The sequence below is a fragment of the Piliocolobus tephrosceles genome, chromosome 1 (assembly GCF_002776525.5).
Source record: "Piliocolobus tephrosceles isolate RC106 chromosome 1, ASM277652v3, whole genome shotgun sequence".
In the NCBI taxonomy this organism is placed as follows: Eukaryota; Metazoa; Chordata; class Mammalia; order Primates; family Cercopithecidae; genus Piliocolobus; species Piliocolobus tephrosceles.
The window spans coordinates 177,561,780-177,583,224 of NC_045434.1; the positions used below are offsets into that span (position 1 = coordinate 177,561,780).

At 48.7% G+C, this 21,445-nt stretch overlaps 1 protein-coding gene and 1 non-coding gene across 2 annotated transcripts in view; one reads left to right on the top strand and one right to left on the bottom strand.

Annotated features, from left to right (window-relative positions):
* Window positions 1-2,195: 2,195 nt before the first annotated feature.
* ARMH1 (armadillo like helical domain containing 1) overlaps window positions 2,196-21,445 on the bottom strand; it is a 54,305-nt gene continuing 35,055 nt past the window's right edge. Inside the window, exons 8-13 of the mRNA XM_026455730.1 lie at window positions 3,531-3,653; window positions 3,383-3,455; window positions 3,103-3,232; window positions 2,932-3,009; window positions 2,574-2,655; window positions 2,196-2,500 (exon numbers count right to left, since the gene is read on the bottom strand). Coding sequence (XP_026311515.1) covers window positions 2,385-2,500; window positions 2,574-2,655; window positions 2,932-3,009; window positions 3,103-3,232; window positions 3,383-3,455; window positions 3,531-3,653 — 602 coding nt within the window. The 3' untranslated portion in view covers window positions 2,196-2,384. The remainder of the gene's footprint in view (window positions 2,501-2,573; window positions 2,656-2,931; window positions 3,010-3,102; window positions 3,233-3,382; window positions 3,456-3,530; window positions 3,654-21,445) is intronic.
* Window positions 6,106-6,224, top strand: LOC111534933. Its single transcript, XR_002729254.1, has one exon. It is a non-coding gene; the product is annotated as a U5 spliceosomal RNA (small nuclear RNA).

Here is a 21,445-nt window from a genome sequence, read left to right on the forward strand (position 1 = left end):
GCGGGATTAGGAGTTCAGTTTTAGACACAATGAGGTGGAAATATTTTGCTGGAAATAGAAATGTAGGAGTCATTGGCCTATAATGATACTTAAAGTTCTGAGACAGGATGAAATCAGCAGGGTGTAAAAGCAGATAGAAAAGAGACTCCAGACCAGGAGCCCTGCCTCACTCCAACTTGAATGAGACTGAATTGAAGAGGAGAAATCTTCAAAAGAAAAAACAAGACTATGCACACTCAAGCCAGGCACAGTGGCTCATGCCTACAATCCCAGCACTTTGGGAGGCCAAGGCAGGAGGATCACTTGAGCCCAGGAGTTGGAGACCACCCTGGACAACATAGTGAGACCTCATCTCTACAAAAAAAGAAAAAAAAAAATTAGCTGAGTGTGGTGGTGGCACACACATGTAGTCCCAGCTACTCTGGAGGCTGAGGCATGAGAATTGCTTGAGCCTGGAACCCCATCTCTACTAAAAATACAAAAATTAGCTGGGCATGGTAGTGCGCACCTGTAGTCCCAGCTACTCGGGAGACTGAGGTTGCAGTGAGCCGAGATGGTGCCACTGCACTCCAGCCTAGCGACACAGCAAGACTCCACCTCAAAACAAAAAAAAAAAAAAACAAAAAAACAAAAAACAAAAAAACAAAGACTATGCACACTCCAGCCCCTCCTGAAAGAACCTACCTTTTTCCAGAAATCCTCAACCCAGTCTCCACCTACCTGCCCTAAGACCCCTTAAGATTTCCTCTTTACCAGGCCCCTCCCCCTGGGAGAAGGTGCTTGGAGAATTAGCTCCCCTTCTCCATTCCTATGATTCAAGATTTTCTTCCTGGTGACTTTGCAAGCTGGGGACCTCCGGCCAGCAATGCCCTACCAGGTCTCACTCACCAGGTTACCTGCTGCAGGACACGGCCTTTACTTACTGCAGGAGATGACCCACCCACTCAGCCCAGTTGGCGGAGTCTAGTTTAAGCACTGGTTCCGGAGTTCTCATCCCACGAGCCCAAGAAGAATGAGGAGGCACTGACAATTGAAGAGTGAGCAAGGTGGGGTTTTACTGAGTGATACAACAGCTTTTGGTGGCTGTGGGGGGTGGTCCCCCTACCTGAAAGTGGGAAAGTTCCCCTAATATGGCTAAGTCCAGTGCTTCTATGGGCTCAGAATGGGGGAAGGGCAGGCCATAGGTAGTACTGGAAAAGGCAACATTCAGTTGGTTAAAAGGCATTATTCAAAAAGAATCAATCAGGAAAGGGCAGGCAAACAGAAACAGAAGTTCTCACTCTGGATTGTGGGTTTCATCCAGGACCAGCAATCGGTCTTTCAGCCTTCAGGCTGTTTCTGGCTTGAAGGTGGGGTTTCACTGGGGACCCACCCCTATCTGCCTAGGCATTTGGCCTCCTCCTGTTGCTGTCTCCTAGATCAATGAATAAAGCTTCTGCTCTGCTTTATGGAACCTGGCCTTGTTCTGTTGGTGCAAATGGTACCAGGCAAGGAAAGGACTCATTAGGATCAAATGACCCCCTTTAATGTAACAGCCGGAGAAAAACCAGGTGGGCAGGGTGTTCTGGAGGGACTCAGGGAGTGGAGGGGAGGCCCTCTATTCAGGCTATGCCCTTGAACCTTCCAGGGTGTTGATGGCCCTTCCCTTTGGATCTGCGTTTTTTTTTTTTTTTTTTTTTTTGAGAAGGAGTCTCGCCCTGTCGCCCAGGCAGCAGGAGTGCAGTAGTGTGATCTTGGCTCACTGCAGCCTCTACCTCCCGGGTTGAAGTGATCCTCTTGCCCCAGCCTCCTGAGTAGCTGCGATTACAGGTGTGTGCCACCACACCCGGCTAATTTTTTATTTATTTTTAATTTTTTTAGTAGAGACGGAGTTTGACCATGTTGGCCAGGCTGGTCTCGAACTCCTGACCTCAGGTGATCCGCCTGCCTCAGCCTCCCAAAGTGCCAGGATTACAGGTGTGAGCCACCGGGCCTGGCCTGTTTTTGAGATGGGGTCTTGCTTTGTTGGCCATGCTGGCTTCCAGCTCCTGGGCTCAAGAGATCCTTTTCCTTCAGCCTGCAGAATAGCTAGGATTACAGGTGCAAGCCACTGTCCTAAACTTGGACGTGCTTTTTAATTTGAGGAGCACAGGCACCACCACCTGTCATTATAGCTCTCACTTGACCTCCCTCCCTCTCCACACACACAAAGAACAGACAGGTATCAAGGCTGTTTATTGACTCTTCACAGCCAGCGGCTCTCCCTCTGCCCTTCTGGGGTGCCTAATCCCCGTCTCCCCCCCTGGAGCCAGGTGGAGTGGCTCTGAGCTTGACCCCAGACGCCTTCCTATTGCCAGGCTTCCCTGCCCCGCAGCCTTGGCCTTCCTGGTTTGCCACAGGGGCTGTTACTCCTTTGATTCCACATCCTCCTTCTCGAAGTGTGTGAGGTAGGCCATCTGAGCCGAATCATGCGAGCCATAGAGAGTGTCCATGCTGTAGCAGCTGCCGTGGAGGCGCAGGGCTGCATGCAAGAAAGGCGGACGTGAGGCTGTGCTGGCGGCGCCTGCGCCCGGCTTCCTTCGTCCCACACTCACCTTTGGTAACATTGACTTTGTTGGCCGCCAAGATGTCCGCCTGAATGCTGTCTAATTTCATGTACAAGTCCTCAGCGTTGCTCTGAGGACAGGAGCAAGGGGGACCCGGCTGGGGTGCCAGGGCAGTCTGGACTTGGAGTTGGGCTTGGCAGAGGGATGTTACAGGTGGGGGGCGGGTTGGCAGCCTGACTGAAAGGGCAGGAAAGGGAACAGGAAGGTGGCGGGTGGAGGAGCCTAGGCCAGAGCAGTCCCTCCTGCAGCTGGTGGCCAGGTCCACTCTGCATGGGGAACGCTCCAGAATGGGGACTGTGTGGAGGGGCACCACACTGTCCGAGTCGCCATCTGAGGGCGCACTTACCAGGAAGAGCTGGTAGAGTTCCTCTCCCATGCCTTTGCGCACGTACTCCGCCACCAAAGGGAACATCTGCACAAAGCACTGCGCCGCGCGGGCGGGGCGGCGTGACTGCGGGGGCGGCAGGACTGCAGCTGCCGCCGCCCTTCCCGCCCCCTCGCTAGCCGCAGCGCGCACCTCCAGCGTGAGGCTGGCCAACCGCTGGCTGTTGCTGTGGTCCATGTTGCCCATGGCGGCCATTAGGCCGCGCACTACGCGCAGGTACAGCAGCTCCTCGGCGATGCTCATGTCGTTGCGTGCCAGGACCCTGGGCCAGGGGGTTCGAGCTGGGCCGACGCCCTGGGCTCACCCGGCGCACACCCCCGCCCACCCGGGGCACGGCGTCCTGAGCGCTCCTGGGGCCCGCGGGCAGCGCCAAACCAGGCTTGTAGCCACCCACTACCCTCTGCCCGCTTACCCGATGGCCTTGGCGGCCGCGGCCTGCTGCAAAAACATCGGCAGGCTGGGGGTGAGCTGGAGAACCGAGGGGTCTGAGGAGGAGGCGGCCGTGAGGCAGGAGACCCCCCTCCCTTGGCCCAGGCAGCCCCATTTGAGCAGGTCCGTACCACTGAGGATCTTGGCCTGCAGTTTGGAGGTCTCCTTGACTGACGGTATCAGCAGCGCCACGAGGCCCTTGAGCAGCGCCTGGCGCACATCGTAACCCACCAGGTCCTTGATCAACTCGATGGCTGGGGAAGGGCAGAGGTGCTGGAGAGAGGCCCCAGGCCCCTCCGCCACCGAGGAAGCAAAGAACCCCGTGAACCAAGTCGCCACTCGTCACTGTCTTCCTCTCGACCTTTTACTGACCAGCACTGTGCAGGGCTTGGGGAAGCTGGGAAAGCGAACCTCAGTTGAAGAGCAGGAGGCGGGGGCTGAAGGGGGAGGAGGAAGGGTTATATGGTGAGCCCACCTGTCGAGGCGGGCTAGGATGTCAGCGCTGGAGGCTGAGAGGCCCCAGAGAGGTGGGCCTTCGCCTTGGAGGAATCCAGGTTTCATGGAGGAGGGAAGTGCTGGGTCTTTATAGGAAGACAAGATGGAGAAAGACAAGGGGTGAGAGGGAGACAGAGAAAGTGGGTGAGAGACTTGTGGCAGGAAATGAGAAAGGGGAAGCAAGGTAGGCGCTCCTTCTAACTACCATTGAGCCCTCTCCACTAGGCACGGTGCCAGGCTTTCCATACAACATCCGTGGAAGTTCTCCAGAACCAGATGAGGTTCACTTCCCCCTTTTACCTTTGCCAAAATTAGGCACAGAGAGGTAAACCACTTTGCCTAAGCTACACAGCTAGGAAATGGTGGAAGCAGAAGGAGGGGAGGATTTGGTTAGGAAGGAGAAGGGGACTATAATTTATGGAGGGCATTTCCTGCAGGCTTTCCTGTAGATATTTTACAGGCGTTCATTCAGTCCAGCATTCACTCAGCCTTTCAGCACGGCTGCATGTGAATGCCTATCGTGCCAGGCGCGGCATTGGGTACAGACTGAATTCATTCATTCGACCAACTGAATTCATTCATTCGACCAGCCCTCCTTGAGCATGCACAAACAGGCAGCGATGATATGGTGACAGGTGCTGTGGAAGGAGTCAGTGGTTGGGCTGTGGGAGCACCAGAGAAAATCGGCCAGGATTGAATGTTTTTGTAAAGAAGAGAAAGGAACCACAGAGGTAGAGGGGGCAGGAGGAGATGCTAAGGCGATGGCACACCAGCGTAAATGCTACCTTTTTTTTTTTTTTTTTTTTGAGACGGAGTCTCACTCTGTCGCTCAGGCTGGAGTGCAGTGGCATGATCTCGGCTCACTGCAACCTCCACCTCCTGGGTTCAAGAGATTCTCCTGCCTCAGTCTTCCGAGTAGCTGGGATTACAGGCGCCCGCCACCACGCCTGGCTAATTTTTTTTTTTTTTTTTTGTATTTTTAGTAGAGACATGGTTTCACCATCTTGGCTGGCTGATCTTGAACTCCTCACCTCGTGATCCACCCGCCTAGGCCTCCCAAAGTGCTGGGATTGCAGGCATGAGCCACCGCACCTGGCAGGTAAATGCTACTTTTTTTTTTTTTTCTGAGACAGAGTCTTGCTCTGTGGCCCAGGCTGGAGTGCAGTGGCCGGATCTCAGCTCACTGCAAGCTCCGCCTCCCGGGTTTACACCATTCTCCTGCCTCAGCCTCCCGAGTAGCTCGGACTACAGGCGCCGCCACCTCGCCCGGCTAGTTTTTTGTATTTTTTAGTAGAGACGGGGGTTTCACCGTGTTAGGCAGGATGGTCTCGATCTCCTGACCTCGTGATCCGCCTGTCTCGGCCTCCCAAAGTGCTGGGATTACAGGCTTGAGCCACCGCGCCCGGCCTTTTTTTTTTTTTTTTTTGGAGACAGAGTTTTATTCTCGTCACTCAGGCTAGAGTGCAATCCCTCACTGCAACCTCTGCCTCCTGGGTTCAAGCGACACTCCTGCCTCAGCCTCCCAAGTAGCTGGGATTACAGGCGTCTGCCACCACGCCCTGCTAATTTTTGTATTTTTAGTAGAGACAGGGTTTCACCCTGTTGGCAAGGCTGGGCTTGAACTCCTGACCTCAGGTGATCCACCTGCCTCGGCGTCCCAAAGTGCTGGGATTCACAGGCATGAGCCACTGCGCCTGGCCTTTTTTTTTTTTTTAATTTAAATTTTACTTTTTTTCTGAGACAAGGTCTTACTATGTTGTCCAGGCTGGTCTTGAACTCCTGGGCTCAAGTGATCCTCCTACCTCTGCCTCCTCAAGTGCAGGATTACAGGTGTGAGTCACTGTGCACCCGGCACTGCTACTCTGAACACATGTGGCAGCTACATGGAAGATAGAACTTGACTACCAGCTCGGTAGTCAAGTGCCTCTCTCTATTTACTGGTAAGATAGAGGGTTTAGGGGAAGTCCTTGTTCCCCGCTCAGCTCATTTGCATCCCAGAATGCAATGTAGATACGAGAGTTATTACCAGGGTTATCTGCTTGAATAATAATAGTTAAATTTTTTTTCTTTGTCAGGAGATTTTACCCAGTGAGAACATGTTTAGGACAATTTTCTAGAGTAGAAGAAAAGCGTCTGTCTGTGGGTCCAAAGGCACCGTAAGTGTAGGGGGATCAGTCAATATCTGGGAAGCCAGGCACAAGAACGGTGCCTACTTTTTGGTTTCTCTTCATAGTGAATAAGTCTTTTGCCTTTTACTAAAGATTTCTGTGGGGAGAAACAGTTATGAGTTTGTCACTAAATTTCTTTAATGTCCTGCTTAAGACAGGGTTAAGTATGTAGTTTGTCAAAGATAGATATTTCAATATGGTGCTGTATGCTTGTTGGTCTTGATCTTTATGGGAAGATGGGGTGAATCTGCAAATCTAACTTAGTGTGTTGGTGGTACTGTTAATCTTGGTTACTTGCAGGGCAGAGGTAGGTTAAGGCAGGAAAATTGTTTGAACTTGGGGAGTAAAGGCTGTGGTGAAAGAATGTTGTCACTATACTCCAGCCTAGGCTGCACAGCAAGACCCTATCTCTTATCAGGCCACTGGGCCCAGAGTCTTCCTTTTTTGTTTTTGTGATCATGGAGCCTCACTGTCACCTAGGTTGTAGTGGAGTGGTGTGCTCAAGCAATCCTCCCACCTCAGCCTCATGAGTCTGGTTAATTTTTTGTACTTTATTGTAGAGAAGGGGTTACAGGTGTGAGCCACTGTGCCTGGCTTACTGTCACTTTTTTTTTTTTTTTTAGCTTCTTGTAAACATTTAGAAAGCTAAATGTTTATAAGATTATTTTTTTAAAAAAAGAAAACCTGGTTTTTGACAGTCTGTATCTAGTACTTTGGCTGAAGTGAGTCTTTCTAGTCTGCTAGTTCCAATTTATAGTGACGACTTTGTGTACATGATTATTTTATACTTTGGACTGGTCTCATATTTGAAAAATTAAGTGCAGGAAAAACTTAAGAGTTAGGATGATGATACTTTCTTCCAGAGATAGTTTTCATCTGTTATTATCAGGTACCTGGGGGCACAAACAATTCTAGACTACCTTTGTCCACATTCAATACTTGAGGTTCTCCGGACCACCTGGTGGTTATATAACCCATACAAGACCACCTGAGGGCTGGCTTACTTTTGGCCCACCTTGACCTTGAGGGCACTGTCTTCTGGGGTCCTATCTTAAAGTATGTATGCTAGAGGTATCAGACTTCCCACCGAGAGCAGGATCTCAGTGCCTTCTCTTTCTTTTGCCCCTTTTTTTGGTTTTGTTTTGTTTTGAGATGGAGTTTCATTCTGTTGCCCAGGCTGGAGTACAGTGGTATGATCTCAGCTCACTGCAGCCTCTGCCTCCTGGGTTCAAGGGATTCTCCTGCTTCAGCCTCCTGAGTAGTTGGGATTACAGGTGCGCACCACCATGCCCGGCTAATTTTTGTATTTTTTAGTAGAGACGGGGGTTTCACTATGTTGGTCAGGCTGGTCTCGAACTCCTGACTTCAAGTGATCCACCTGCCTCAGCCTCCTAAAGTGCTGAGATTACAGGCATGAGCCACCATGCCTGGCGTGTTCTGCCTTTTGATGCTGTTAGTTGCTTCAGGATCAGCAAACGGCCTAAACTTTGAGGGCTGGCTTACCTTTCTGGGTTCTCAGCTTCCCCTGGATTTTGGTATGATAATTCTTCATTGTACTCTCTCCAATGCTATTAATAAGACTACATCCTTTGTTTTTTTTTTTTTTTTTTTTTTTTTTTGTAGATATTTTAGTAGTTCCAGGAGTGATATTTGTTGAAATTGCCCAGCCCACTATGATCAGAAAGATAAGTCTTCTTCTTTTTTTTTCTGGAGATGGAGTTTCGCTCTTGTTGCCCAGGCTGGAGTGCTATGGTGCGAACTTGGCTCACCACAACCTCCGCCTCCCAAGATCAAGCGATTCTCCTGCCTCAGCCTCCTGACTAGCTGGGATTACAGGCATGCACCACCACACCCAGCTAATTTTTTGTATTTTTAGTAGAGACAGGTTTCTTCATGGTGGTCAGGCTGGTGTCTAACTCCTGATCTCAGGTGATCCACCCGCCTCGGCCTCCCAAAGTGCTGGGATTACAGGTGTGAGCCACCATGCCCGGTCCAGAAACACTTCGTATGACCAACCAGCCACTGCCGTTGGGCTGCCTCTTTCTTCCAGGCCTTCCAGGGTAGCCCTCACAATCCCATCTGCCCATCCTCTGCAGCCTCTGGTTGCCCAGATGTGGTCCTATTTTGGAATCAAAGGCCCAGCAACATTGTGGAGGGAAAGGGACAAGCCCCAGGAAGGTGCAAAGCACTCGAGCTTCCCTGGCTTCCTCCAAACACTCTCTGATCTGAATAGAATGGCAGACTGGACATCCGCTGTGTGGCAGCCGCAGCCTGCACTGGCTGGTGCCTGAAAGTGTTTCTCACTTGTTCTACTATTTGGTTTCTTCCCTCTTCTTGAATTGGTGCAGCTCATTTTTTTGGAGCCAAGTGGCCTGGTCCCTCATGCATCTGATGACACTTGGCTTTGTTGCCTGCAGCACATCCTTCATTAGTAGTTGGGCTCTTTCCAGGCACAAGCTGGCAGCACGTAATGCCAGGACATCCTGGGCAAATGTCTGCCTATGCCCAAGAGCTCTTCCTGCAGCGAGACATGACTTGGTGGACATTCAGGGTAGAAACGAACAGGTGAAGATATTTTTATGAAAATTTCCTGGCCGGGCGCGGTGGCTCAAGCCTGTAATCCCAGCACTTTGGGAGGCCGAGACGGGCGGATCGCGAGGTCAGGAGATCGAGACCATCCTGGCTAACACGGTGAAACCCCGTCTCTACTAAAAAATACAAAACACTAGCCGGGCGAGGTGGCGGGCGCCTGTAGTCCCAGCTACTCAGGAGGCTGAGGCAGGAGAATGGTAAACCCGGGAGGCAGAGCTTGCAGTGAGCTGAGATCCGGCCACTGCACTCCAGCCTGGGCCACAGAGGAAGAACCCCCCATAAAAAAAAAAAAAAAAAAAAAGAAAAAAAAAAAAAGAAAATTTCCTGACCACAAATAGCATTTTCTGCCCATGCAGAACCAAATACTCTAGGAGACAAACGTCTAGTTCTGACTATTCACTTTACACTAAATGCTTAATCTTTTGCTAATTATGTATTTGTAACACTTGGAGCTACTTAGAAAAATGAAGATTTATTCACTGAATCATTTTTGACTGAGTTTTAAAATTCACAGCTGTCACTGTTTATACCCAAAGTGAAAGTACTGGTCTCTGCCCAAATGCCTTCACAGGAACCACAGCCAGTTACAACTCTTCATATATTGTGCCAGTTACTATGAAGGGCAATTCCTTCAGAAAGCAAAGGACAACAAAAGACTATCTTTGGCAGCTTTGCCTAAAGCCTGTGGTGCTGATAACACCCAAATGTCCTAAAGCTGAGCAATCACTGATTTATTCATTGATTCATTCATTTAACAAAATTCTCATTGAGCATCTTGTCTGTGCCAGGCCTCTGGGCTTGGGCTATGAAGAGGACTAAGATCTAATCACTGGCCTTAGGGACATCCCAGCTGAGTGGGGGACACCAATAGGGAGACTGGCATTTATGATGCAGTGTTATCTGGGCCATGGGAACACAAAGGAAGCCAGGCTGGTTGATGGAGTGGAGATGATAGGGGATGGAGAATCAGGAGAAGGATTCCTTGGAGAAGGTGATGCTTGAATTGGCAAAACCATGGGGAGAAGGGAGGGGCTGGAATGTAGAATGTGGCAAGCGCCATGTTGGATAGTGCCATGTCACACTTGTGGCCAGGCAAGGGAGATCTGGTTGGGAAATAGGGATGCTGGGCCATGCATCAGAGCTAAGCCTGTGGAGGTGGGCCAGCCCCATCTTCTGAGGGGCTTTGCATGTGCCAACAACCCAATACAGCAGGTATTTTTCTCATCTTTCATTTCAGAGAAAAGGAAGGCTCAAAAATGTTGGGTAGCTCGCCCAGGATGAGATAGCTAATAAGAATAGTTTTGATTCCAGGCCAGGCGCGGTGGCTCACGCCTGTAATCCCAGCACTTTGGGAGGCTGAGGCAGGTGGATCACGAGGTCAGGAGTTCAAGACCAGCCTGGCCAAGATGGTGAAACCCTGTCTCTACTAAAACTACAAAAATTAGCCAGGTGCAGTGGCAGGCGCCTGTAATCCCAGCTACTTGGGAGGCGGAGGCAGGAGAATCTCTTGAACCCAGGCAGGAGAGGTTGCAGTGAGCCGAGACTGCGTCACTGCACTCCAGTCGGGGTGACAGAGTGAGACACCATCTCAAAAAAAAAAAAAAAAAAAAAAAAAGTTGTGATTCCAAAGGCCATATTCTTCACCACTAAGCTCTACTGCCTCCACTCTGGTGGTGGACTAGGAAAATGAACCATGTGTGGGCGCCGTACTGGAGAGATGAAGATTGGTGTAGAGGCTAGTGCAGGTGAGCAGTATGAAGACCTGAATTACAGCAGTGGAGACAGAATGGAGAAGAGGGAACATATCTGAATATTGAGGAGTTAGAATTGACTGGTCTTGTTAGAGGTTGGTTGAAGGTGGGAAGCAAAAAGACATGACAATTACCAATATTTCTAGCCTGGGTAGATATTTCACTGAGCTGCCCAGGGTATTTCACTCAATATTTCACTGAGATTGGGACCTTGGAGAAGAAAGGCTTTGGAACTGGAATATCAGAAGTCCACTGGTGACATCTGAGGAGAGGTGTTCTGAAGGTAAATGGAGACACGGGTCTAGAGCTGTAGAGAGGTCACTCAGCTACTCTGTCCTCCACCCATAAAATGGGGAAAGTAATAGTGTCCACCTCCTTGGCTTGTTGTGAGGGGTGAGTAAAGATCAAGGGCAGTACCCAGCATAGAGTTAACACTCTGTAAAGGTTAGCGACTATTGTTTCTGTCATCAAGGTGGTAGGTGGTAATTAAAGTCGTGGGAGCGGACGAGGTGCCACAGACAGCAAAGAAGGAGAAGAGGACCTGGGGTTGAATGCTGGAAAAAAAAAATTGACACCTAGGGGACTGGTAGAGGAATGGGAATGTATAAAAGACCAAGAAGCAGTTTCTAGAGCCATAGGAAGAAGCCAGGAGAGTACGGGTTCGGGAAGGATGAGAGTATTCAGGGAGGAGGTATCATCAGGAGGGTTTGAATGTTTGAGAGTTCAGGCCCCATGAAGCTGAGGGGATGCTCTGTGGGGTCCATGCTCATGCATTTGACGAACAGGGATTGAGCTCGTGCTAGGTGCAGTGCTGGTGCTGATGAAACAGCAGTAAATGAAACAGATGTGACTGGGCGCAGTGGCTCACGCCTGTAATCCCAGCACTTTGGGAAGCTGAAGCGAGCGGATCACTTGAGGTCAGGAGTTCAAGACCAGCCTGGCCAACATGGTGAATCCCTTTCTCTGCCAAAAATACAAAAATTAGCCAGGTGTGATGGCAGGCACCTGTAATCCTAGCTACTCAGGAGGCTGAGGCAGGAAAATCGCTTGAACCCGGGAGGTAGAGGTTGCAGTGAGCCAAGATTGTGCCACTCTACTCCAGCCTGGGCAACAGAGTGAGACTCCATCTCAAAAAAACAGAAAACAGGTGTGAGGTGCTCACCACTCACACTCCATGGAAACTTTAGTGGTGCAAGAGACACATTCATTCCTCCAATCCAAAGAGGAACTTTGGAATCCCCAGCCTATCAGCATCAGAGGAAACCTCAGTGATCAGTTGTCTGATGATCTCATTGAATAGATGAAAAAACCAAGAATAAATGACTTGCCCAGGAAACCACAGTGAACAAGAGACAGGGCTGGAGCAGCAGGCTTAGTATTCCTTTGGCAGAAGGAGCCACAGAAATGGCATTGTATCTGGGAACTGTGGATATTCCATGCAGCCATTTCCAGGGTGCTAACAGCACTGATGTTTTATAATTCTTTGCTCCCAGAGCCTTGCAAAACCAGGGTTTCGGGTCTTTCTCTGCAGGATCAGACAAGACTGCCGCCTACTGGACACCTATGAGAAATGCGCTTCCTTACAGAGGTTTGCTGCTTTTTCCAGCAGGGCACTAGCATGAACATATTTGGCATGTTGCACTGCTGTAAGAAACAGACCAGTCAGGCGTGGTGGCTTATGCCTGCAATCCCAACACTTTAAGAGGCTGAGGCGGGAGGATCGCTTGAGCCCAAGAGTTTGAGGCTGCAGTGAGCTGTCAAGCCACTCAACTCCAGTCTGGGAAACAGTAAAACTGTTTCCAAAAAAAAAAAAAAAAAAAAAGGCCGGGGGCAGTCAAATCAGCTTGGGCAACATCGTGAGATCCCATCTCTACAAAAATATTTAAAAAATTAGCCAGGCATAGTGGCATGTGCCTGTAGTCCCAGCTGCTTACTTGAGTTCAGGAGGTTGAGGCGGCAATGAGCCGCGCATGCGCACTGCACTCCAGCCTGGGTGACAGAGTAAGGCTGTCTCAAAAAAACAAAACAAAAAAAAAAAAAAAAAAAGGAAGAGACCAGTGTCAGGCGTCTTCCTGACATTCTGTAATTAATTCTGTCTCTGTCTCTGATTTCTGTATACCCTGCTACTTTTTTTGAGACGGAGTTTTGCTCTTGTTGCCCAGGCTGGAGTGCAATGGCACGATCTCGGCTTACTGCAACCTCTGCCTCCTGGGTTCAAGTGATTCTCCTGCCTCAGCCTCCTGAGTAGCTGGGATTACAGGCATGTGCCACCATGCCTGGCTAATTTTGTATTTTTAGTAGAGATGGGGGTTTCTCCATGTTGGTCAGGGTGTTCTCGAACTTCCGACCTCAGGTGATCGGCCTGACTCGGCCTCCCAAAGTACTGAGATTACAGGCATGAGCCACCATACCTGGCCCCTGTTACCTCTTCCCCCTCTCTCGCCCAGACGGAGCATCACTCTGTCGCTCAGGCTGGAGTGCAGTGGTGGGATCTCGGCTCACTGCCAGCTCCGCCTCCCAGGTTCACACCATTTTCCTGCATCAGCCGCCCGAGTAGCTGGGAATACAGGTGCCCGCCACCACGTCCGGCTAATTTTTTTGTATTTTTAGTAGAGACGGGTTTCACTATGTTAGCCAGGATGGTCTCGATCTCCTGACCTCGTGATCTGCCGGCCTCGGCCTCCAAAAGTGCTGGGATTACAGGCGTGAGTCACCGCGCCTGGCCCCCTGCTACCTCTTTAACTACAACATGTTCAAAGCCCAATGTCGAAACAATAAAAATATCTTTTATGCACATCTTTTGTTTTTAAAGTCAGGCAGTAAAGTAACTAATGTATGTGCTATGGTGGTATTTTTTATTGCTGGATCAAGAATTACTATGGTGCGGCCGGGTGCGGTGGCTCAAGCCTGTAATCCCAGCACTTTGGGAGGCCGAGACAGGTCGATCATGAGGTCAGGAGATTGAGACCGTCGTGGCTAATACGGTGAAACCCCGTCTCTACTAAAAAATACAAAAAACTAGCCGGGCGAGGTGGCAGGCGCCTGTAGTCCCAGCTACTCGGGAGGCTGAGGCAGGAGAATGGCGTGAACCCGGGAGGCGGAGCTTGCAGTGAGCTGAGATCTGGCCACTGCACTCCAGTCTGGGCGACAGAGTGAGACTCCGTCTCAAAAAAAAAAAAAAAAAAAAGAATTACTATGGTGTGTCTTCCACTGGTATCTGCTTTCACCCAGCCCAACCAGTCCGTGTACTGATGTTTTGATCCCTGAGACCTGAGTCAAGCACCACTGTCCTGAAAAAGGAGGCAGTATAAGCCAAGGGCAGGACGCAGATGTTTTGAGGGGCAGGCAAATGGGGAAGTTGGAAATAAGATTCCTCCCAAGATTTTCACTTAAATCCCTTGGAAGACTGTTTTACAGACTTTCATAAACGCTAAATAAAGTGTCACAGTTGAAGTGCTCATATACTTTTGGGGAAGTAATGCGTCTTTTAAAAATAGCAGGATTTTATGTGAAAGTCTCCCTCAGTGTCAGAGCCTTCTGACTGCTGTTCAATGAAGCTGTACAGGACAGGTGGCCTCTTATACAGCAGGAAAGGCTAAAATTACTGCCCACGTCAGCTGAGAAGTGCAAAGCAGGGCCAGGTACAGTGACTCACGCCTGTAATCCCAGCACTTTGGGAGCCTGAGGCGGGTGGATGGCTTGAGCCCAGGAGTTGGAGACCAGCCTGGCCAACATGGTGAAACCCCATCCCCACTAAAAATATAAAAATTACCCAGGTGTGGTACCGTGTGCTCGTGGTTCCAGCTACTTGGGAGGCTGAGGCAGGAGAATCTCTTGAGTCCAGGAGGTGTAGGTTGCCGTGAGCCAAGATCACGCCACTGCACTTCAGCCTGGGTGACAAAGAAAGACTGTCTCAAAAAAAAAAAAAAAAAGGCCGGGCTCAGTGGCTCTTGCCATTGCACTCCAGCCTGGGTGACAGAGCGAGACTCCATCTAAAAAAAAAAAAAAAAAAAAAAAAGTGTAAAGCATCATGTTCTGTAAGGCAAAAATACTAGTTTTAAAATGAGATCCAGATGGTGTGGTGGCTCACGCCTGTAATCCCAGCACTTTAGGAGGCTGAGGCGGGGGTATCACCTAGGGTTAGGAGTTCGAGACCAGCCTGACCAACGTGGTGAAACACTGCCTCTACTGAAAATACAAAAATTAGCTGGGTGTCGTGGCACATGCCTGTAATTCCAGCTTCTAGCTTCTTGGGAGGCTGAGGCAGGAGAATCGCTTGAACCTGGGAGGCAGAGGTTCCAGTGAGCCAAGATCACACCACTGTACTCCAGCCTGGGTGACAGAGCAAGACTCCATCTCAAAAAAAAAAAAAAAAAAAGATCCTGATGTACTTGCTTAACCATGTGAGGGCTATGAAGCTAAGAAAACATAATTTTAAAAATATGGTTTACTGTAATCTTAATAATGTTGTCTTTTTTTTTTTTTTCGTGGTTCCCAGTAGCTGGGACCACAGATGTGAGCCACCATGCCCAGCCAATCTTTGTAGTTTTAGTAGAGACAGGGTTTCATGGAGTTTTACTCTTGTTGCCTACACTGAAGTGCTGTGGCACGATCTTGGCTCACTGCAACCTCTGCCTCCTAGGTTCAAGCGATTCTCCTGCCTCAGCCTCCCAAGTAGCTGGAATTACAAGCTCCTGCCACATGTCCGGATAAGTTTTGTATTTTTAGTAGAGAGAGGATTTCACTATGTTGGCTGGGCTGGTCTCGAACTCCTGGCCTCAGGTGATCCGCCCACCTTGGCTTCCCAAAGTTCTGCCTTTGGGATTACAGGTGTGAGCCCCTGCGCCCAGCCAGGTCTCAAACTCTTGGCCTCAAGTGATCTGCCCGCCTCAGCCTCCCAAAGTGCTGGGACTACAAGGGTGTCCTTGGGTTTTTATTAGATTCTCAAAGCTGGTAAAAACAAGGCAAGTCTTGTTCTCCTCATACTGAAGACAGAACAGTGTGGTGGTGAGGGGATGGGTGCAGGAGGCAGACTGCCTGGGTTCGATCTACAGCTTTCTCACTTATCATTTTGAGACTGTGGACAGGTTATTTAATTGCTTTGTGCCTCAGTTCCCTCATCTGTAAACTGGGGATGAAAATAGTACCTACTTCACAGAGTTGTTCTGAGGAATAGATGAGATCATAAAAGAGCTTAGAACAATGCTGGGCACACAGTCATTGTTGGTCACTAGTAGTAGTTATGAGTTAACATCACCATTAGTATCACTGTTGCAACAAAGCTCTGTGAGAACAAGGACTTGTTTCATTTGTCACTATACGCTCAGTGCCCACCCCAGTGCCATTCTTTTTGAATAAGTAAATGAATAAATGAGAAACTTAAATCATTGAAAATGAAAACAACAAAGGACATTATCAAGAAGGTGAAAAGAACCTACAGAATGGGAGAAACCATATATTTGATGAGCACAGAAACTAGAATATATAAAGAACTCTTACAAACCAACAACCAAAAGACACCCAATTTTAAAAATGGAAAAAGGACCTGAATAGACATTTCTCCAAAGAAGAAATACAAATGGCCAACAAGTCTCTGAAACAAGTCTATGTTCAACGTCTGTATTCATTAGGAAAATGCGCTTCACATCCACTAAGATGGCTATAGCTAACGAATCCCCAGAATAACAAGTGTTGGTGAGGATGTGCAGAAATTGGAATGCTCATATATTGCTGCTGGGAATGTAAAATGGTACAACTACTGTGGAAAACAGTTTAGTGGGCTCCTCAATGAGTTAAACAGAATTACCATATGATCCAGCAATTCCACTCCTAGGTATATACCCCAAAGAACTGAAAACAGGTACTCAAACAATTACATGTATGTGGATGTTCATAGAAGCACTGGTTCACAATAGCCAAAAGCTGGAAATAGCCCGAATGTCTAATAATGAATGAATGGATAAACAAATTGTGGTATATACACACAATGGAATATTATTCAGCCATGAAAAGGAATGAAGTACTGATACAGGCCGGGCGCAGTGGCTCAAGCCTGTAATCCCAGCACTTTGGGAGGCCGAGATGGGCGGATCACGAGGTCAGGAGATCAAGACCATCCTGGATAACACGGTGAAACCCCGTCTCTACTAAAAAAAAAAAATACAAAAAACTAGCCAGGCGAGGTGGCGGGCACCTGTAGTCCCAGCTACTCGGGAGGCTGAGGCAGGAGAATGGCGTGAACCCAGGAGGCGGAGCTTGCAGTGAGCTGAGATCCGGCCACTGCACTCCAGCCTGGGCGACAGAGCGAGACTCCTTCTCAAAAAAAAAAAAAAAAAATAAGAAGTACTGATACATGTTACAATGTGGGTGAACCTTGAAAATAATATGCTAAGTGAAAGAAGCCCGACATAAAGTCATGTATTGTATGATTCCATTTATGTGAAATATATGGAATAGGTAAATCCATAGAGACAGAATGAAGATTGGGGCTTCCCAGGGACTGAAGGGAGTGGAAGGGGAACAGATGCTCACTGAATTCAGGGTTTCCTTGTGCGGGGATGAAAACGTTTTGGAACTAGATAGAGATGGTGGTTGTACAACACTGTTAATGTATACTAAATGCCACTGAATTGTTCATTTTAAAATGGTTAACTTTGTTATGTGAATGTCATCTCAGTTAAAAAATGTGCTTTTATGAAGAAGAAAGAAGTAAACCAAATCTCTGATTAATTTCTAGATCAATCATACCTCTTAGAATTAGGAACCTAAGTAACTTTACACAGCCAAGAACTGAAGGAAATTAACAATGAGGTTCTTGCCACCACCAGTCTCTCCGGGTTTCAGGGGGCCTGGGGAGGAGGTGTCACACATTGAAAGCCTTGTCCATGTCTGTTCGGTTTGGTCAGTTATGGCCACTGTTTCCTTGCACTAGCGTCTCTAGAGGATTCCACTGTGTTAGTGCAGTAGTTTGCTCAGCTACAAGCCCCACTGTTGTACTTTGGGGCTGAAGAACCATACTTTCAACTTTGCTATTAATATATGAAATGATCATTTTATTAGCAAGTCAAGTTAATTCCAGGTTCTAGGTCAAGTAGACAAAAATTGTATTCTACAAATGACCACTTTCCAAATTTATAAACAGTTCAATTTTACTATGAACTTGTTTCTTATACATATTTGTTAGCATATTTTCAGCAATTTTTTTTTTTTTTTTTGAGATGGAGTCTCCCTCTGTCACCCAGACTGGAGTGCAGTGGCATGATCTTGGCTTACTGCAACCTCTGCCTCCTGGGTCAAGCAATTCTCCTGCCTCTGCCTCCGAGTAGCTGGGACTACAGGTGCGTGCCACCACGCCCAGGTAATTTTTTTTTTTCTTTTTTGAGATGGAGTCTTGCTCTGTTGCCAGGCTGGAGTGAAATGGCATGATCTCAGCTCACTGCAACCTCTGCCTCCTGGGTTCAAGCTATTCTCCTGCCTCAGCCTCCCGTGTAGGTGGGACTACAGGCACATACCACTACGCCCGGCTAATTTTTTGTATTTTTAGTGGAGACGGGGTTTCACTGTGTCAGCCAGGATGGTCTCGATATCCTGACCTCGTGATCCGACTGCCTCTGCCTCCCAAAGTGCTGGGATTAAAGGCGTGAGCCACAGTGCCTGGCCGAGATAGAGAAAACAGGAAGGACAAGCTTTGGGAAGAAAATCAAGAATTCTGGCCATAAATTTAAGATGTCTGTTAGACATCCACATGGGAAGCCACTTAGGGGAAAAGTATACAGAGATGAGAAGGAAGAGGGTGACCTAACAGTCTTGTAGGGAAATAGGAGAAACAAGCAAAGGAGACTAAGGCAAAACCAGACGGTGGGAGGAAAACTTCTATCACAGAAGCCAACAAAAGAAAGCGAGGGAGTGATCAACTGGGTTGAAAGCAGCTGGGAGGTAAAGTAGGAAGGAAACGGTAAAGAAATGGATAGCTGGGGGGCAACTTGGGGTCAAGGAGGGAGGTACATCCCTAAATGCTATAATTTTACCTTTTTTTTTGGTACATGTCTTTTAAATCTCTTTTAATCCATAAATTCCCAAAGAGGGGCTCTTTTAAAAATGGAAGATGGAAAGCATATTTGCACGTCAATGGAGATGGTCCAGCAGAGAAAAAGGGAGAGGTGAGCTACAGAAGGGAAGTGTTTGAGGGAATGTGCTTCAGAGAAGAGGGGGCCTGTGATAGGAACCGGGGACACTCTCCTAATGGGAAGGAGAGTAGAGGATGTGGCTAACCTGACTCACCAGTCAGGCAGGTTGGTAGATGTGGTGGGGGAAGGTGGAGTTCTTCATGAAAAAGGAGGTGAAGCCACCAGCAGCTTCCTCCATACTGACACCCACTGCAAGATGAACAATCGCCAGGCCCCCTAAGCCTCTCCGCCTCCTGTTGTCAGTGGACATTGCCCTGAGGATGCCACTTCCCCTGTAGCTTTCTCAGGGGAAGGATGCCAATAACCCTCCACTCTGCCCCACACACATGCCACATGGGAGTGGAGTGGGCACCCCCGACCCTTCTCCTTTCAAGACATTCAGTTTTCTCCTTCTCAATGCAAACAAGCAAACGCAAACAAAACCCCAGTGTCTGGCACAGTTCTTGGCACATCACAGATAATCAGTAAATATTTGTTTAAAGAAACAAACCAATCCTGCCCTTTTGAGATCAGTCCCTGTCACCCACTAAACTCTTCTCCTCGCAGTCACTCGGGCTCCTCTTGGACACAGGCTGCTTCTCCATGCTGACTGCTGCCAGCATCCTGGGGCTTCACTCTGGTTTTGCAATTTGGTATGCGCAAACTCAAAGAAATTACTCTCTAATTCTCCCCCGTCACCCACTGTTTAGGATCACATGTAGGATCCGTGGGAACTTTCCTTCCCTCCCTTGGGCGGAGTTTCATTGGAAACTAAAGGCGTGCGAATTTCTTCTCTCTCTCAACTTCCGGTCTACGCGGACCATGTGAAACAGTGCCCTCTAGTGGGCAATTATTGCATACGCATTCTCTACATTTGGAGTTACATGAAGACTATTTTGAAGCGCCTGGTTAAAATAATAATAATAATAATAATAATAATAATAATAATACATTCATTCAACAGACTTTTTTTTGTGCGCACCTGTTATGAGTCTGGCATATCTGAAATGACCTTGAGGCACGTAGTTTCACTGTTATCACATGATCCTATAATAAACCAAATGCAGTCACAGAGTCGCGTTCCCACTGCCTCTTGCACACTGTTAGCTGTTATTGAATAAATGCAGAAGGACTCGAACTTAGGCCGATACTGGAAGAAGCTGTGGCCGGTTACAACTCTGGAGGACTTCATCAGCATAAGAGGTTTTTGTTTTGGTCGGGTGCAGTGGCTTGCGCTTGTGATTCCAGCACTTTGGGATGTGGAGGCAGGAGGATCACTTGAGCCTGGGAGTTTGAGGGCAGCCTGGGCAACATAGGGAGACCCCATCTCTACAAATAATTAACTGGGCATGGTGATCTGTGCCTGTAGTCCCAGCTACTTGGGAGGCCTAGGTAGCCTAGGAGGTCGAGGCTGGAGTGAGGCATGACTGTGCTACTGTGCTCCTGCCTGGGCAACAGAGGGTGAAACCCTGTCTCAAAAAAGAACAAAGATTTTTTTTATTTTTCACAGACTTCTACTGAGCACCCATTATGTTCCAGGTCCTGAGTTGGAAAAAGATGAATCAGACCCAGTACCTGCCTTGGAGTTGCTGGGAGGTCTGGAGGAGAAAGACATAGAGGCGAGTAATGACTAATGCAGTGCATATGTGCAGTACTCACTCACTTGCTCACTCATTCACTCAACAAACATGCAATGAGGACCTAACATGCTAGGGCTGTGCTGAGGATATAAGGATAAATGCCGGCCGGGCGCGGTGGCTCAAGCCTGTAATCCCAGCACTTTGGGAGGCCGAGATGGGTGGATCACGAGGTCAGGAGATCGAGACCATCCTGGCTAACCCGGTGAAACCCCGTCTCTACTAAAAATACAACAAACTAGCCGGGCGAGGTGGCGGGCGCCTGTAGTCCCAGCTACTCAGGAGGCTGAGGCAGGAGAATGGTGTAAACCCGGGAGGCGGAGCTTGCAGTGAGCTGAGATCCGGCCACTGCACTCCAGCCCGGGCGACAGAGCAAGACTCCGTCTCAAAAAAAAAAAAAAAAAAAAAAAAAGGATAAATGCCATGATGGTTGAGCTGAAATTGCACACAGTCTATGTAAGGGGAAGGTACCATTTTAGAGAACACAGCTCTGATGGAGGGGGGGTTAAAGGAGGGGGGCAGGGTGGTTCAAAGGAAGAAGGGCTGACATTTGGGCAGAGATTGAAGGCAGGGTCAGGGAAGGGCTTAGAGAGGCAATGCTTAAGCTGAGAAGTGATGGATGGATGAGGAGGAGTGGGCATGTTTGCCACACAGAGGTGGGGTGGGGAGAGGAAGGTCTCAGTGCTACCCAATCTAGTCTTTGGGATCGTTTGATTAAGCTTCCTAACATGATTCTACTACCAGGTTATCCCCTTGCTCCAATGCCAGTGACAACCCTCTGGTGCAGGGTCTGACTATTACTTAGGTCCCTGTACCACTCCACCCCTTCACTGGCAACTCCTCTCCAGCCAGGACACTCTGTTCCAGCTGCTAACAGATTTTAGCATAGCATTATTTCTCAACATACAAGGCCCACATATGTACACAGAGCTTGCAGGGGTCAAAAAATACAAAACTGACAATGTTACTGAAGGAATAATATGCAGTTTAAGCACTGCTGTCCAAAAATAACCTAGGTTGGAAGTGGCCTCCAGAGCTTTGCTGATCTTCCCCAGGATCTCACTTGTGTACCTGAACCTCAGTGCCTGGCTGCTCCTCATGCTCTCCTCCCCAGGCTTCCTGAACCTGGGGCTCAGCCTGTCATCCTGGACACAGGAGTCCCTATCCCTATACTAATGCCCAGACCATTCCTGATTACTGGGCCTGTCTGTCCTGGTCTCTTGGGCCCCGCCCACTCC